This window comes from Gallinula chloropus, assembly GCF_964237585.1.
Source record: "Gallinula chloropus genome assembly, chromosome: 3".
In the NCBI taxonomy this organism is placed as follows: Eukaryota; Metazoa; Chordata; class Aves; order Gruiformes; family Rallidae; genus Gallinula; species Gallinula chloropus.
The window spans coordinates 1,059,507-1,077,973 of NC_140087.1; the positions used below are offsets into that span (position 1 = coordinate 1,059,507).

General features: G+C 43.7%; 1 protein-coding gene across 1 annotated transcript in view; it reads right to left on the reverse strand.

The window, feature by feature from the left end:
- Positions 1–12,010, reverse strand: part of AKAP7 (A-kinase anchoring protein 7) — an 87,032-nt gene extending 75,022 nt beyond the window's left edge. The window contains exons 1-4 of the mRNA XM_084261813.1: positions 11,803–12,010; positions 8,845–8,994; positions 7,724–7,869; positions 2,887–3,023 (exon numbers count right to left, since the gene is read on the reverse strand). Of these exons, the coding sequence (XP_084117939.1) occupies positions 2,887–3,023; positions 7,724–7,869; positions 8,845–8,994; positions 11,803–11,995 (626 nt within the window). The 5' untranslated portion in view covers positions 11,996–12,010. The remainder of the gene's footprint in view (positions 1–2,886; positions 3,024–7,723; positions 7,870–8,844; positions 8,995–11,802) is intronic.
- Positions 12,011–18,467: the final 6,457 nt, after the last annotated feature.

The window sequence follows — 18,467 nt, forward strand, 5'->3', positions numbered from 1 at the left end:
TGCACAAACACAGCAGAAAAACTGTAGATATCTAAGTAACTTGATGGATCCAGACCTAAGGATCTGTGGACTTTAAAATGTCCAATTGATGAGCTGCACTCTGAGGGATTGCTCTCACCCTATACTATACACAGATTCTTTCACCAACCTGGACCTTGGGTTTCTTTCCATTAACCTGGTTATCAAAAATTGGCGAAGCAAAGAAAGGAAAACTCAACTTTTTACTCTTCAAATTCTCACAAAAGATTAAACAGAAAATATCAGTTAGGAAAAAAAAAGAATGCCACATAATAGAAAATGCAGTCTAGAATACCTGAGCATAGCTGAGCTAGACACCTGTAGGAGGCATCTGGCCAGGGAAGGGGTGAATCACTGGGGAAAAGCTGCTGCTGCTGACTAGAGGACAGCTCCTGGGTGCCTGGACTGTGGAGTTCTGCTGGGAGAAGCAGAGAAGAACTCCATAAGTAACTGTGTGGGTGACAGTTGGACAGTGAGAGCTGAGAAGGAGTTCAAGAAGTAACAGAGGACATTGAATTTGGGAATATTTGTGTTGATGTACAGCTTAGGCCTCCAGGCCTGGAGCTACACAAGGCTGCCCAGGGCCCCATCCAACCTGGCCTTGAACACCCGCAGGGATGGGGCACCCACCCCCTCTCTGGGCAGCCCCTTCCAGCCCCTCACCACTCTCTCTGGAAAAACCTTCCCCCTAAGATCTAATCTAAACCTTCCCTCCTTTAGCTTTAATCCATCCCCCTTGTCCTGCCAGTGTCTGCCCTTTTAAAAAGCTGATTCCCCTCCTGTTCCTCTGCTCCCTTCAGGGACTGGGAGGCTGCAGTGAGGTCCCCCTACAGCCTTCTCTTCTCCAGGCTGAACCAGCCCAGATCCCTCAGCCTCTCTTCGTAGGGGAGCTGCTCCAGCCCTCTGAGCATCTTTGTGGCTCCTCTGACCCCTCTCCCAACAGTCCCATGTCTTTCTTGTATTGGGCCCCAGACCTGGACACAGGACTCCAGCTGGGGCCTCAGGAGGGCAGAGCAGAGAGGGACAATCCCCTCCTTTGAGACAGCCTCTCACAGTCCCTTATCAAAAAAGTTCATCCTTCAAACCAGTTTTTAAAAAAATCCTAGGCACACAGTTGGTGGTTGTTCTCACTGACATTCAGGTGCTACCACAGTCTGCCCATCAACCAGGCCAGGAGGAAGCTGGTGTACCTACTCCAGCAGACAAAAGGCACATGGAGAGGAAAGAGAATCCAATAGATCTAGTATCCTTTGCTTTCCTTTCTATTTCTGTTGCTGGGTATCTGTTTCTCTCCCCTTTGATCAGACCACTGGAGATAAAGATGGCAAGAGCCTCACATCCTCCCAGGATAGGTAAGAGTGCAGAGGCCTCAAGGATGTATCAATCAGGGAAAATAAGTGGGAAAAACAAGCAGGGCAATGGATTTGGATGTATCATTACCTCATTATTTTTAGGTGTGCTAAATGGTTTTAGCCACAATACTGCTCCTTATGAGAAGCAAGACTTTGACTACCAAATGGTTCCTAGATTCTGTCTTGGATTCTCACTTTCTTATGAGCAATCTGCACTTTAACAGCCAAACCTTCGGGGGGGAATTCAACACATGCCTATTAGACACATTATTTTGTAACTGTGTTTCCATAACCAAAGCAATGTCTCACTGCACTTACTCCTTAATTTATCTAAGTAATTCAGTACAGGGCAGTATGCCTGCTAACACTGCAGAGAACAACAGCAAGTACATGCATTTCTCTGCCAGAGGGCCCCTGAAAGAGCTCGCTGCAGCAAGATGAAACCGTGAGGCTTCTCTTTCACGGCATTATAATGATCTGATGACTTCTGATTCATTAGCAATTCACTACAAAATTGACAGGCAAGCAATGGAGGATTCCCAGCTGTTCCTATAGTGCCAGTATGCAATCAGCATTTCACACAGTCTCTGTTAAGAGTTACCAGAGTGTCTGTAATCTCCACTCTGCAGTCACACTGTGTGAACACAGAGCACCGGACATGTGGGCACCACAGGGCAACAGGAGCTGTGGAGACAGTCTCTGTAAAGCTGGACTACAGAACACAATGTATGCTTTCATTTCAAGTCAGAATTACAGCTAGACATGCAAATGATTATTCTGAACATTCATAAATTACAGCTGTATGGACAGACTTAAAAGCCTGAACATCTTCAGATTGACCACTGAAGCTGTGAGTTGAAGTGGGCTTGTCAGACAGTGCAGCACACGACAAACAGTAGAACACCTGATTTGTACAGAGCAGTCAGACTTGCAACACCCTTTCCACAGCTTTTCTTCCTTTTGTATGATCAAGAGAGTCAGCTGCATCACCGAGGCAGTGTAAAAATCAAGCTTTTGATAAGGCCTAGCAGCCACCTCTCTTCTAATGTACTTAAATTTTGAGTATAATAAATTCAATTAGGGACATAAAACCCCCTGCATAACTGCATGAGGCATTAGCTTGGAGCTAGGGTTTATTTCATTAGTCTTTCACTGACAATTCCTAATTCGGCTTACAGCACTTGCTAAACTATGACATTCTGAAAATTCCCCTGTTAATCTGTCCAATATCCCCTGTATCAAAACACTGAACAAAATAATTCCTTTAGCAAATATGAGATATGTTCAGCACACTGGATGAAAAATGCAAGGGGGAAAAAACATACTGTGTTCAGAGCTCATGAAATAAGCTAATGGCTAATACTAAGACTGGCATTTTAAGAACAACATAAATTAAATGTTCAGTAACGTTAGTAATTTAAGGCTGACATAAAATAGGCATCAGTTACCCCTTCTAGGGTTCATATGAACCCCTCCAGCAAAAATACTTGTATGTAATTTAGCACCAAATACCTACATGCTAATTTCTTCTTCATTGGACAAATGCATCACCAACATAGTGACATGCAAGGAGCCAGAGCGAACCATTGCTTTGGAAAGCCTCTGATCCTTCTGTATTATGACATCTTGGACAGCCTGAATACTGGCAGTGATCTGGGAAGACAGACAGACACAGAAACAACAGTTAGCCATTACAATTACTGTATCCCATCATGCAAGGGAGCAAAAACGCACACAAACTGAAATCAAATGTTGATGTAAAAACCATTCTAGCAGAAGAAAGTTTTATCCTCTGACAAAGCCGTGCTGATTGACCCGAGTAAACTCAAAGTGAGTAGGAATGGGGTGATTAATAAATCACTGGATACTCCCCATCACGTCTTCATAGGAGTTTGCTTCCCTAAGTATGATGAATTCCTGGAGCAGGTTAAGATCATCCAGTTTTACAATGCCAGGAATCCAAATAAAAGGCTTCTTCAAGGACTTTCTCTGCCCACTTTGCTAAACTTGTATGTTGGCATGTGCAGACAAGTGCCTGGAAGAAGAAAGAGATCTTTGCAGGATGGGGCACATAAAGCCCAGGAGTATTCAGCAGGTAATTTGTAGAGATACCTGCTTTAAAGTTCTAATTATACTATCAATAGATAGAAACAATTTATATACTCTCTTCAAACATATTTTTATGAACTTCTACACAACACATACACAGTTCTAAATTCATCAATCTTTTAGAAGTTATTTGAAATACATTTTCTTCATTGAAAATTATTTGTATGGTTATATATACTTCATCAATAGTACCCCAATTATTTACTATGCTTGCCATTACAATAGTTGTAGTGAATTACAAGCAAAGAAAACCTGAACCCTGCAATTCCCAATTTTTTTAGTGGAAATTAAAACCAATCAAATAGCCTTGACCATCTGACAATATTTTTTGTCTTAAAGCACAGTAAACAAAGACTTTACAGACAAATCAGCTTTGATGCATAAAGTCCCAAAGCAGCATGTAGAAAACTTCACTCTGTTTGCCTTTGGGTTTTTTTTTAAAACCCAGTGGTGGATGCTTCACAAATACATTGTACATATTGACTTAATAACATCAGCACAAGCAGGTCCTAGGGTAAAAAACCAAAAAAGCCTTGATATATTTTGGTAGCTCTGTTAATCATAAGGAACACATTAGTTTCCTAAAAAACATGATCTAATTGGAGTGGTTGGTATTTTTCTGATCAAATTTCTATAGGTGGGTGAGTTGCCATGCAGGAGTTTTACCTAATGTCCCATAGGTATCCAGTAGTGCCATATAATAAAAGCAAATTATAACTGAAAGGAACCAACTCTAGAGAGGGTGGGGAGGAGGATGGAAGGTAAAAAACACCTGCCAGGTATAAGGTGATATGCCAGCTATAAAACCACAAATGTAGTGTAAGACACAAGAAGAAAATTCCACCAGCTTGACCATCTTCCTTCATATGTCAGAGCTGATCTTATCCTGGATAAATGCCACCCTTACTGTCTCAGATGTAGGAGAAATTTAAACCATATTTAAGCAAAAACATTCCAAACATAATGCCTGATAATTACAATGTATTGACTACATAATTATTTAAGTTTACAGACTAACCAAATGCAGTTATCCCTGTAAAGAAAAAAAAGTAAAATTAAATATCACATGAATTACAATTTTATTCCATTTTCAACTATTACTTCTAAAATTTAATTTGTACCTCAGAGCTGGCAAAGAAAAGAGAATAAAAATATAATTGTAGAAGCCCTTCAGAATACAGGAGAGAGCTGTGAACCACGTTATGGTAGTGGTAAGGCCATCCTAGCTCTGAAAAAGATCGATACTGCTTAGCATTCACATTAGCAGCCAATAGCCCACATCTCCCCACCAATGAAGTTTCCTTCACTAGTACTCCCCAGTCCCTTCCCACTCACATCCTAAACTTCCTCCAGCTCCCTCAGAGAGGTCGGTTCTGGCTGTGGCTGATTGTCGCCTCTAAGAAGCACACAGATACTTGTTCATCAGCTGGCAGGTCTAGAAGAACAGCTAATTGCCAAACACCAATTTGACTAAAACTGTAGTTAATGCATACCTCTGTCAATTCTTTAATCCAAATTTCTAAAACAGGTGGAAAGCCCCCCCAAAACCCCATGGGTTATAACAAGGCAAAGAGGCTCACACCTGTGTAAACTCCATTAGGAAACCAAGCTAAAACCATAATGAATAACATACTTTGGAACAGGATTAATTTCAAAGACGGCCAGTTAGCAGTTCCAAACACAAGCTCTTGCTGAACCCATCAGGGAAGTATTAAATGAGCTGCCTTTTTGATAAAGGCAAAACAGAAAGAAAACTGAGCACGTTCCCTTTCTGTGCCTAAAGTTCACAGAACCATCGGGGTTGGAAGGGACCTCGAGAGATCATCGTGTCCCCAAAACATTCCCAACACCCTACACAATCTACATTATCTGCAAAGAAGACAGAAACATTTCCAGGTACATTTTTGTGAATTTCAGGAATTTATTTGTACTATGTTTTGCCAGAAGCTATGTGATCAAAACACAACTGCTGTGGTACAGCTCTGCCACTCCAGATTCCTTCTGTAGTCTTCAATAAAACTAACGTGCAACAGCTGAGTGTGCTGAATCCTCAGCAAACCAGGACTCTGTCTCCAACCCCTGTGTAACTAGTTATGACTGCCTGCATAAATAAAAACCTTCAACTGCTATTTAACCTGCTATTTACATGACTGTACAAAGCTTTATGTTACATTTCAACTGCTGTCAAGCTACTTCTTTTAGCTTGAGATTTCCTGACAACTAGAAAAAGTCTGAAGGCAGATCATATTCAACAACCCCCCCTCAGATTATTGTAAAAAGTTCTCCAAAATACGCCCTCAAAGACTAATTTCAAGGTCCCCTCTCCCATTACTTGGCATATGTTCTTCTGAAGAGTAATAAAATAAAAGTTCTGCTTATTGAGAGGATACTACTAGTAAGTGAGTATCTACTAGTAAGTGAATATAAAGACTGCAAGATTTAAATATTTAACAGGTTAACTATAACTAAGACTGGAGGACCTTGAAAGGCTAACCTACCAAGTGGTAACATCGGATGAAAGGTAGAAAAAAGTTACCAGAAAAGGATATGATCATAAGCATCCATTTAACTTTTTCTGCACAAGTAACAACACAAAGTTCAATATAAATTCAAAATTAATGTAATAATTAATTTTATTTCTGGAGATTCAAAGATAATTAATAAGAAAACAAGGAAACTGTTTCATTTCCAAGAGGAAAAGGTCATTAAATGTTCAAGAAACAACCCGTATTAAAAAATGGTTCAGTGTGTAAAGCTTAAAAATACTACCAAATAAAAAAGGAAGAAGAAAGAGTATTAATGCCTAAAACACTCCACTGGATTAACATCAGATCCTCAAAGAAAAGACAGGTCTCCTGGTAACAACTGAAATCCTACCGGTAATTACCAGATTCCCTCTGGCTGTCAAGACACCAGGTGTCTCAACTCTAAATTTTGGCTAATGTTGCCTATACAAATTCCAACGTGTGTTTTCTACTTTCAGAACATCTCTACATCTAAGGCAAGTATAAACAAAACTTTCCAGCAAACTCCTGGAATTCCCTTGTGCTCCAAGATCTATGATAGCTGCTCCTTGATCTCTGTAAATCACATAAGACTAAACACACGACAAAGAAACGTGTGCAGAGTTGAGACTTCTCCACTCGAGCAGCTACTCAACATCATCAGTCGCCAGCAGGACTTCTCAGTTACCAGATCATATAATCCCTGCAGTATTCTTGCACTTGTTGCAATCAGGGAAGAGACAGGAAGAGAAGTTATTTCAAAGTAAGATGGCAAGAGAGATCTCCTACAACATTAATGTCAGACTAAGCTGGGTTTCACAAACCTGCAGTCTCCCCTTCACCCAGTGTGCTCTGAAGAACCAGAGACTGCGCTGTCATTTGCAGACCTACTTTGGTTCACCTTCAGTTTGGACTCTCTGAATCTTTGACTTTCTCAGAGAATGGGTAATACAGATGGAGGATGAGTTAAAATGCACCCAAGACAGCTCCTAGTATTGAAAAATAAACCTAAATTTGGAAACTGTGGTAAAATGTTGGGTTTCATTCTTTAAACATAATGCAGCTACTTCCCTTGCTTGCAGACACAAAAGGTGCTGAATCCATACCAGAGAGACCTTGCAGCATGTAAGAGATCATTCTCATCCACTGTCTAAATGAGACAACACATGCTAACTAAAATAAAGGAAGTTTTCCCTAAGAACTCTCTGTACTTCCTGAATCCATCTGAACAACATCTCACTAAAACAACAGGCAGTTTGAATTTTAAATAAGATTATCAATTTTACTAGAAAATGCTGAACTACAAACTGCCTAGTTAAAACAGCAACAGATAGAAATTTAAGTTCCTATCTATAAGGAGAGAGAAAAATAATGCTAGGGAGTTTCTTATTAAATTAAACAGGAGTATCTTTCTTCCTGATCCTAAGTGAATTACATCATAAGCAATGGTGGAACAGTGCAGAGTGGAAATTTAAGCCAGTTTCAGTCAAAATAATGTGAAATCTCTAAGAATCACCAACTGAATTAAAAGATAAATATTTTTCCTCTAATCTTTTCCAGATAAACAATTTTTTTCACAAAAATTTTACATGAAATAAAGTTACTCTTTGAATAGGCTGCTAATGTTCCTTTAAAAAATACCTGAAAAAAATGATTTTGCTCTAGATCAAAGACTATTCTTACAAACACATGGAGCTGCAGAAGTAACTTGCATTATGCTGGATTAGTAAAGACCATTACCTCTGGATTAGTAATTGGAAGAGAAATGAAATAATTTGGCTGATGCTGTTTTTTCTTTTTCTTCTTTCTCTCACTGCCTTCTTCAAGTTCCTTTCCAGCAATCCTCTTTCTTTTCTTTATTATATTTATTTCAGAAGTTGCATGCACTGAGGAGAAAAAAAAAAACAACATTACTTTCAGCATACAAACACACCAAAACAAAGATACACTTGATAACATGCCAAGGGGAGCTAGACTTCAACCAACTGACTGGAGCATGTCTTCCAGTTCTCTGATCTGCCCATGCTTTGAACTGCCTAACTGGGATCCTACTCCAACCTGAACTGATGCAGTGGAGCACCATACTTGAACTAAGAGCCTGCACCTCTGAGCAGGGCTTACAAACTGCTAACGCAGATGCACAGCTCTCAAACCATGTTTCATTCAGCCTGCTCACACTGCAGTGCAATAGCTCTGCAGTTGTCTGCACTTGAGCATGGATGTGACTTTAGAGAAAAAGGGGCAATATTAAGTTCCACCCACACACTGCATTCTGAAATATAAACCAAGATAATACTTAGGATTATTGAAGGAAAATTTGCATTAGACTAGGACTGGCCAGCCTATAGTTCAAGGGCCAAACCCAGCCCAGAAGAAAATTCAGTCCAAGACAGACTTCCTCCTTTCCTTCCCACAAAGCCAAGGGACAGTGTGTATCCTCCCTGCTTCTTTTGCACTGTAAACTATTCTTCTCCCAGTTTATTTCCCCAAGACCTTGCAAACCCTCTTCTACCATGTGGACTGATACATACCCATAACCTGACCAGGCTGCAGACACCCACTGTCCAGTTAGCAGTGCACTTCTACCTCCGTGCTGGGAATGCACATATTGAGGCACTGCTTGCACTGGAGAGGCTCACAGAGAGGAATGTGAGTAGACACAGAAGATGTCTATATTCTGTGTGTCCCTGCTGCAACGGAGCACAAAATGGTAGTTTTTTAATAGGCTCAAGTATTTCCAGGACTGCCTACTAATAAGAAAGGCTCTGGACTGTCTCTTGGTCGCAGGAAGCCTCTGTTCCCTGTGCACAAGAGCTGAGCCTGTGTGTGTGTTTCACACAGCTCCTGATTCACATACTTACTGACAAATTCGTTTTCGATATCGGTGTCAGCAAACGGCATCTCTGCCATCAGTGGTTCTACTGAGTCAGCAGGACACGTCTCTTTCCTCTGGTGTCTCCTTTCTTTATTTTCTCCAAAGATTTCCTTTTGCTGTACATTTTCCAGTCCATCTGTAACACATTTAGAGTAACACACTGTGTCTTAGCTTTTGACACAAACAGCTGAGACAGTACACACAAGCAGTATGTACCAAGTACACATTTCTCTAATTATCAGCAAGTTCATACTGACATATAAACCCTTAAGAATGCTGCTCTCCCTCCCAACAAATCAGCAAAAATACTTCAATATTTTATGTGGAATAGCAAAAAAAGGGAGCTCAGCCTTCCATATTTCATAAATTATGATCCTGTTCAGTTCTAAGTAAATGCAATTGTGTGTGTGTGGGGTGAAAGATACTTACAGCCAAGCATGAAAAAATAAGTCTTCAGACATCAGGTAAAGTTGGCTTTGGATAACAGTAACAGCCTATGAAATCCTGTGTAAACACTGGCAAATTAATGCCAATGTCAGCACATGCTGAGAATGAGGCACGAAGGAGCAGGAAGGGAATCCTACCATTCCACATATAACAAAGACTTCTCAGCTGACTCTATCATTCAGGAATGAGGTGATTATTCCTGCATCTCCCACACAGTATAACATGTTGTAGGCAGCAATGAGCTGAACTTCTGGTTCTAAAGCCAGATTTGTAGTATTTAAGCTGAAGAAGGAATTAATATAAATCAAAATTCATCTTGTATGTGTAAAGGTACACATGAAGTTCCTCACAGGAATAGCACAATGACAGAATAATCTCCACTAATAAGTTTTTTAAGATGTCTTTTTTCCCTAGAGTACTAAGCATGAGTCATTTCCTTATGTCTGCTTCATGTTTCTGCATCAGTAAACTCTGATATTTGCGTATTAACTTATACCTTAAAAAATGAAAAAGCAAAATCTTCTCTAGCAGTAAAAACTGTGCATAAATCCTGGCATCCAGCAATATTCTTTTGGGACAACTCCACAATGGGATTACTGTAGTGGAAGAAGCCCTATATCAGAATTGCAGTTTATCCCAGGACAGCTCATTACTCCAGACAAAGCACTTTCAAAGCTCCTCTTGTGACCAGTGCAGATAGTCCAAATCTGGCCCAAGGGGAAAATCTGGCAGCAAAAGTGCATATTATGTTCTTGTGGCATGCAAAACTCCACTACACATATAAAACCAATATTACAGACCCAATCTGGGCTATTATCACCCCGTGGAATGTTTCTCGCATATGTCACTGTATGCTAGGAAAGATAAGTAAAAGAACAATCTGATTAAATGCTAATTCAACCCAGTCTAAAGTAGGGAGGCATAAATCACTCTGTGGTTGTGGTCCCACACCTAACTTTATCCCAGAGGCTATGAAGAAGAAACAAAGTACTTTAGATTTGTTGCTTGTTCCCCCTGCAGACACTAAACTATGCACCACAAACAGATGTTAAAGCAATAATAAAATTACTACTTAACATTCAGATTACAGCAAAGCTCACCCAAACCAGATTGTTGCTGGTGATACACAAGCATACAGACAATAACAGTCCTTCCTTCAAAGAGATCTCAAAGCGAAGGGCAAAACAGGCATCCACGAGACCGACAAACAAGTGGGTCAGTCTGGGGCAGAACAGTTACCAACCAGATTTAGAACCAAAGTCAGCTGGGAACAAAAGGGATTTATTAAGGTAGCATCACCCACAAAACAAGGCCCCACACAAATCTGAGGGGTGTACATTGCAGATTGAGCCTTTGCTCTGTCTGCTCAGACAGCAACACGCTCCTGCTCCTTTGGAAACCTGTCTGCTCAGAAAGGCAGCTGAGCACAGGAGAGGCACAGCTGACGATTAAGAATGTCCCTTCTCAATCAGTTAACTGAACAGGCACTGCTCCTACACTCCACAGGTTGTGCCTCAAGCAGAGAGACTCCACCGCTCACCTCTTCGACATACAGTGAGGAGTGAAATCAGGGACAAGATTCAGGAATCCTGCTCTGGTCACTAAAACAACCTGAAGACAAGATTTCCCAAAATCCTTGACACAGTGATGATAACCTGAGACCTAAGTAACGAAACCAGCATGCAAGGGAACTCCTTGACCATGAACTCCTTTTTTCCTAACTGCATGCTAATTAAAATTCAGGCTAATGTTAGTAACGAGCAGGGGTGTAAATCACTGCCGTGTTTACATCTCTGTACGCGGCTGCAGCACTCCTATCCCAGCAGAATAAACCCCAGGATACAGCTGGCTTACAGAGGAGAGCGCAGACCCGGGGAGCAGCGGCACAGGCTGCGCTCCCCTCCCAGCCCTCTTCCTACTCACTGCTTCAGGTGGAGTAATGTCTGGTTTTAACACCTACACATCGGAGGTGGCGGTGAGATGAGGTCTGCAGGCACTGTTGCCTGTTCGGTATGTTTATGTTAAGATGTTTAATGTGTTTACGCTCTGCTGTTTAACGATGAATCCATCACGCGGAGACACTGTAACTGAAAGACGCTGTAGAAACAGAGGGTGTTCTGAGCTCCCAGCGCCGGCAGCAGCGTTTGCGCGGTCAGAGAACTGAAAACAAAAAGCTGTAACAGCCCAACACACGCTGTAAAGTCGATAATCAAATGGCAGGTCCAGTTTCCAGCCGGGTCAGGCGCTGACGCCGACTGCAAGCTCAGCCCAGCGCCAGCGCTTCGCGGCTGAGGGGCGGCGGCAGCGCCGCGCTTCTCCCCACGCGCTGCCCGCCGGCAGCGGAGGCGCCTCGGCAGCGGAGGGCGCCCGGACCAAGCGGAGGCTTCTGCGAGGCACCGCGCCCGCCTCCCCCGCCCGCCGCGGCGCGGTGCCTCGCAAGCGTCAGCCGTCTGTCCCCCCACCCCCCGCTTGTAAAGCCACCCCGCCGCCTCCTCACCGTGCGCCGGGGACTGGCCGGCTGCGCGGGAAGGGTCTTCGCCGCCACCGCCTCCTCCCGTACCCGCCGCCGGCTGCAACGCCATGAAGCGCGGGAGCGCGGGTACAGCCCGCCGAGCGAGGAGTGCGGAGGCCGCTGCAGGCCGCTCGGAGCGAAGCGCGGGGAGAAGCAGGCGTAGCAGCAGCCGCTGCATGCCCGGTTAGGACGAGCAGGGCTGGCCGGCGAGAAACCGCGGCCGAGGGAAGGGATCCAGCGGACCCGCCGCCTCCCGCGGGCAAGCGGCGGCCGGAGCGCGGGGCAGAGGGGGAACGGGCCGCGAGCCCGCGGGACTACAGCTCCCAGCGTGCTCTGCGCCGGGCGGCCCGCGCGGGCTGTGGCGGGAAGGCAGCCCAGCGTCGCCGCCCGCCGCCTGCCTGTGCCTGGAGCTCTGTGGCGCCGGGCTGCGGCCGGGCCGGCCCGTTCCCAGCGGCGGCACCGCGCTGACGTGCCCCAGTAGCCTGAGGTCCGCCTGTGCGAGTGCTGTTCGCGCTCAGGGTTGCACCGAAATGCGGCTCCCCGAGCAGCCATCCCGCAGAGAGGCTGTGACTAACAGGAGCGGTTTGGGCTGGTGCCTCTCCCAAAATAACCAGCTGTAGCTTGGGGCTGCCAGAATAGCTGTGTGCACTCCAGAGCGATAATTTCGCTCCATTTAGCTGCCATCTGGGGCAGGAAGCCTACGTGGTCTCGCTCTAAACTCCTTCCCACCGTCCCACACAGCCCCAGGCCCCTCTGGCTCCTCAGCCTCTGAAGTGGCGGGACAGTCCTCTGCTGGGCATCGGCCCCTGGGGTGTACTGCAGAGGCTGCTTCTCTGGGGCAAGGCACAGGCGATGCTCTTTTTCTGTTTAAATAAAGATTAGGTGCTTCTTGGGAGCCAAATCCTGTCGCTGATTTACGTGGGAGAAGGCAAGCCAGCTGTCACCTGGCGCTCCTGCAGCTTGGTCTGTGCATACAGACCAGATTTGAGGGAGCCGATGGTTTATATATAAACCGAAGATACCTACTCCGGTCTTTGAAGAGAGATGGCAAAAGCAAATAAAGAAAACAGGATGGCTGTGACAGGGAGGAAGCTGTGTGGTTGCTGGATGGCAGAAGCTGAGGGATGAGTGAAAAATGGTGCCAGTTTCTGTATTTGTCTCCTCTGTGCCGCCTTTTTTCTGGGAGATAAAATCTGTTTGGAAATACTGTACCACTATTTTGAGCCCTTTCATGCTGTGCTTGCCTTCACTGCCTTCCACACGGTATTTTCATTTGGTCTGCATAGTCCTGTGGAGACCAAAAGCTGGATGTGACACAGAAGTCCAAGTTCTGTGGGATCTCAGCAGCTTTGGGATGAAGTTGCTGGCTGTTTTTCTTACTATACACTTTTCATACAAATAGCAGCTGTAGTTAGTAGACGTACATAAGTGGTCACCTGCTCCTAGCCTGTTAGCATTCCAAGTAAGATACTTCCATAAAAAATTGATTCCATAGAGTTATTATAGATCAAAAGCTTGGTGAAAGTCTTTTGGTAACACGTCTTTTTAAAAGTAGTCATTTTAAACGCAGTTTTGGGTCTGAAACTGCCCCAAATCAATTCATTAGGTGTTTCACAGAAATCTTCAGCAAGCAAACTCTAGAAAGAACATTTCTGTTTGTACAGTTGACAGGGGAGTCCAATGCAATGTTTAGATAAGTTAGCATTTCATAGTCCTTTGAACAATTGAAAATGCCGTGCATTTTTAGTTAGAGCTGAAGTTGTATCTAAGCAATACCCACTAGCTTAGCACTAATAAGTATATCTATTATTTGGGTTCATGATGTGCCTTATATGCTATCTCCAGGATGAGAGGAAGTGAGAAATTAAAAGCCCTGGAGCTGGAATTGGTAACAGTTACCACAAATTGTCCCTACGAGTCAGAAAAGTGGCATTGGAGGGAAATGTGCAATTGAGGCCTAGAAAGCCGAAGTAACACGTTGTAAGTTTTTTTTGCCTGCCCAGATACTAGACAAGTTTCACAGAGGTCACTGACCTGGTGCCTGGCAGAAACTGTTCTTCACTACTGCTCAGGTTTGGGCTAAAGCCAGCATTTTATCAATTTTCTGTGGCCTTGCCTTTATTAAAGAGTTTCTGATTAACCTCTCAGCGGCACAGTTGTCCCTTTGAGAAAAAGAAATAAATCACATAATGACAGCTGAGTGACGTGAACAGAAAGAGGAAGCACAGTCGGCTCTGCACATGCATTTGCGTACACAGCCGCGCTGCCCGCGCCTGTTAGCCTCTCACCCGAGGTGCTGTTTCTTAACCCACCACCTAATCACATGTAGTGATGAGTAAGAAGATTCAGAGGTACGACATCCCCACACCTTTCCTGAAAATGAGTGGTTTGGGAGGAAAAAGAGACACATTTAGCTCCTAAAGGAGGGAAAGAAGAAACAATGCTGCGCGTATGTTTTTCCGTGAAACAGTGTCTGGCCATGAGCACTGGTCAGCTTGTTACACGATAGGTCACAGTACACATTATCAATACATATTATGTCTTATCTTAGTCAAGCAAGAGATACGGGGGGGACCCATGAGTGTTTAGGGCATGACTCACTGTGGGAGGTTGGGAAATAAAGGGGCAGGAACGGGATGTGTTACATGGAGGCCTAAATGTCGGAAGGGGACCTTGGGAATATTGTGTGGGACGTGGGAGGGAGTTGAAGGTATTGTAATGGGAGGGCATGGAGACTATAGGGGAAGCTTGGGTTATTGTGATAAGAAGGGGGGACATAACTGATACAAAACAAGGCTTCTTTACCAACACTGCTGACATAGCACCTTGTCTTCTGACAAGTGAAGAAGAATAGACCGTGGTGTGGTAGGAATAAGAGACTTGCTAGAGAAACAGAGAGAAGTGTGAGAACTACAGATAATGGAAAATGAGAGGTAGGGGAGTGCCTGGGATAAAGTAATTTAATGCAAAGATCAGAAAGCAAAATAGGTGAGGGTGTCTGCAGTAGCTGGTATAAAAAGAAACAGCGCATGAAGATGCTATCAGTTGGACTGAATGACTAGAAACTACATATGATTGACATTTAACATGAATTTGAAGATTGATGTGATAAGTATTAACATAAATGGATGTTTTCATGGTCTGTTGATCACATTCATTCATTTACATTGTAGGAAGAGGGAACAAAATAGGGGGGATCAGCTGAAAAATTAACTGATTACCCAGAGCAGTAATTCTTCACTTGCTACCCTCCGGATAACTACCTGTTATATGGGACTCTGACTACAGATCAGCTTAGACACTCAAGTGCTACTGATGCCAAGGTATTGTTTCAGACACTTCCAGGTTCCTCCAGGCTTTATGCTGATAGTCTTTTCGAGGGAGGATAACTGTTGGGTAGAGAGAGGATTCACCTAACGCAGTGGGGCATGAATGTCTTTGCCAACAGGCTTGCCAGCTTCATAAGCAGGGCTTTAAACCAGGTTACTGAAGAATGCAGAAGCATTCCCATCAGGCCTAAGCTGGAGGAGAACTGGAAGAGCTAGAAGAGATGTGCTGGCAGAGAGGTAGTGGTAGATAATGGCCTCAAGTTGCTCCAGGGTGGGTTTAGATTGGACATTGGGAAAAATTTCTTCACCAAGAGGGTTGTCAAGATCTAGAACAGGCTGCCCAGGGAAGTGGTTGAGTCACCATCGCTGGAGGTAATTACAAGAAGCATAGATGTGGTGCTTAGGGACATGGTTTAGTGGTTGGACTTATGAACTAAAGCAATTCATTGATTCTGTAACGGGAAAACAGACGCAGGACAGCGTGCTGGCAGAAGCTGTCCCTCTTTGGGAAAGCAGAGTGGATGGGGGTCCATCCCATGTTCCGGAGCACAGACTGACATTTAGGAGAACCTCAACAGGCTTGAGAAGTGGCACAACAGATGCTCACTTTGTGAAGTTAGCAAAGCAAATGGACAATCTTGCATCTAGGACAGATGGGTGTTGGCCAAAGCACCTGGATGCACATCTACACTAACTTGCAAGCCGTTGCATTTTTTATGAACTTGGACTCTGCACTGGGCATTATCATTAGGGTGTAATCTCCAGCTTCCTGAAAAACTTAAATTATTAGAGCTATTTTATTTGCCCGTTTGCCCAGTAAATTGTATCTCACTGCCTAGTTTTAATATTTCCTCTTAAATACTTGAAGCAGCAGGGGTAGAATAGACTTTCTAGTTTTCCTTTCACTTGTCAGCACATAAAATCTGCCAGAAGTCATCTAGGCAAATCCTCATTCTGCATCAGAGTTCTATCATCCTTCTATTGCCAACACAACCAGTCTTCCCTATGTTGCTCCACAGTCAGGTTAAAAGAAGTCATTAATTTTTTTACCTTTTCTCAGAAGCACAAATTCTATCAAACAATGTGATACACCTAACTTCAGTTTCTGAAATACAGGGTAACTAGTGTACAGATAGTATTATGGGATATTTCCACTACTTTGTATCTTGAGATGTGAGTAGATGGCTTTCTTTTAATTAAATATTTATATACACACAAAACCCACAATAAAACAGAGAACAACTTTAAGTTATTTTGACGGCCACAATGTTGCTTCTCTTATTCTTGATAAATATAATTCAGAGTTAAGCAAAACATTGCGTGTTCTGGAGATGATTAAGAGCTTCACTGCAGAGTGAAGACACCATGTGGTTTGATAGGAAACCTTCACAAGTCTGCAACATAAAACGTTGTACCTTGAAATAAAAGCACATTTCTCCTTTAGAGACTTTACTAAACCCGCTGGACTTTTTCACTCCAGACGTCAAGTTAAGTTTGATCTGAGATCTCCAGCTTCCTGGAGCTGCTGTTATTTTCTGACTGAAAGAGAGATTTCAGAGTATGGGCAGGGTAAAGGCAGAGTGAAAGGGGTTTATTTAAGAAGACAACACTGCCTGCAATTAGAAATGTTTGATTTTGAATGCAGTGAATATTGCCAACCACATGCGGAAGTCATACAGCTAAGACACTAGATCCTGCATTCCTTGAGTGAAAGACACTTTACTGGGAGTTTTAAGCAAGTAAAGAATGCAGTTCTGAATCCAAAATTCATATTATTCCAGATGTGGGTGGGAGAAATACGTATTTACTGACTAAACTGAAAAGTCTTGATTCTCAGCTGCCTATCTGTTGTGTTTCTTGCTCTCCGCTCCCTCTTGCTTTTCTGTCTGCCTCTTCCTTCAGCCCCAAGCTTCTTTTCTAGCTCTTTCCGAGCTCCAGGTACTGCACAAACATGCTGAGTGCTTGTCACTGCTGCACAGGCTTTGTGTGTGGCCTTGCATCTTTTTTCTTCTTTACTCTATGGACTTTTGGTAACGTGAGGATGTCTGCGGAATAGGGGCAGTATCTTTCATGTGCATTTGTAGAGCACGAAGTCCAATTTAAAAAGCACCCCAAATCTAAGCTCCTTATTGCCAGAACAGACCAGGCACCCTGGTCTAGTGGAGGGTGTCCCTGCCCATGGCAGGTGGGTTGGAACTAGATGAGCTTTGAGCTCCCTTCCATCCCAACCCAGTCTGTGATTCTGTGATTCTATAACATATCACAGTCCTTCCTGAAGTTCTCCTACCAGAACCTTCAGCCAGGTGCTCCTTTTGCCTGAGATGTGAATGTACCTGCACTGGGACTCCTCACCAGCCAATAAAGACAGAGGCTTCTTCTGAGGAAAATTGTAATTCACCTACTAAGAGCTGTTCTAGAGATGCTGCTGTCTCCCCAGGCTTGTGTCGTGCTTAGGCATGTCAGGCAGAGAGCTGGAGTTGGATGAAGTGGATCAAGGCCTGAATTTTGTGATTACTTGGTGCAGAATTCAGAAAAACCTTTGCGCTCTGATACAGTATTTCAGGCTCCGGCAAAGTGTCTTGGAGCCCAGACAATTAAACTCAACATCTACTGTCTAGCTGGAAACACTCTGTGTCAAAACAGCGTTGCTCAAATGTTATCCTAACACTCACCTCGTTGGAAGAATCTGATGATGGCTATGGCTAGTGCTGCAAAGCTCAAGTGCTCAGAGAAGTTCACGCAGTGTAGGTTTTGGGACTCTGCCAAGTTAGAGCCTACCTAGGAAGAAATAATTAAGCGGTGTTGTTTTATGTTTCACATGAATTTTGAAATTGATTTGCCCCTGGTGTTGCTGGGCTTAACTGTGCAAAAAAACCCCTCACCCACTGCTTTCAGATCAGCAGCCTCCTTCTCTTGTCTGTTTATGTTTAACCAGGAGTGTAAAACAGAAAACTGGTGGTGTTCAAAATACTTGCTCTACACGCTGTTCAGGGAAACAGTAACCAACTGTGTGAAGCAGAAAAGGGTTCCTGACCTAAAGAGAAAGGAGAGCTCTTGGTGCTAACATCGCTGTAGCTGCCCCTGGCACCTGGAGCAGTGTGATCTGGCACCCGGTTTCGTGAAGTTCCTGGGTCAGTCTGTGTGCCCTCGCTGAGGGCATTCGCCCTCTCTCTGCTGACGGTGGCGCTTCCTGATCCTCTTCTTCAGGCTCAAGGTTTTAATGTATCAAGTCACAAGGGTGGACCAATTTAAACCTCCCTTATTTACATTTTTAATTTACCACAAGGGAAAGACTTGTGTCCCCATTCTAATATTGTGACA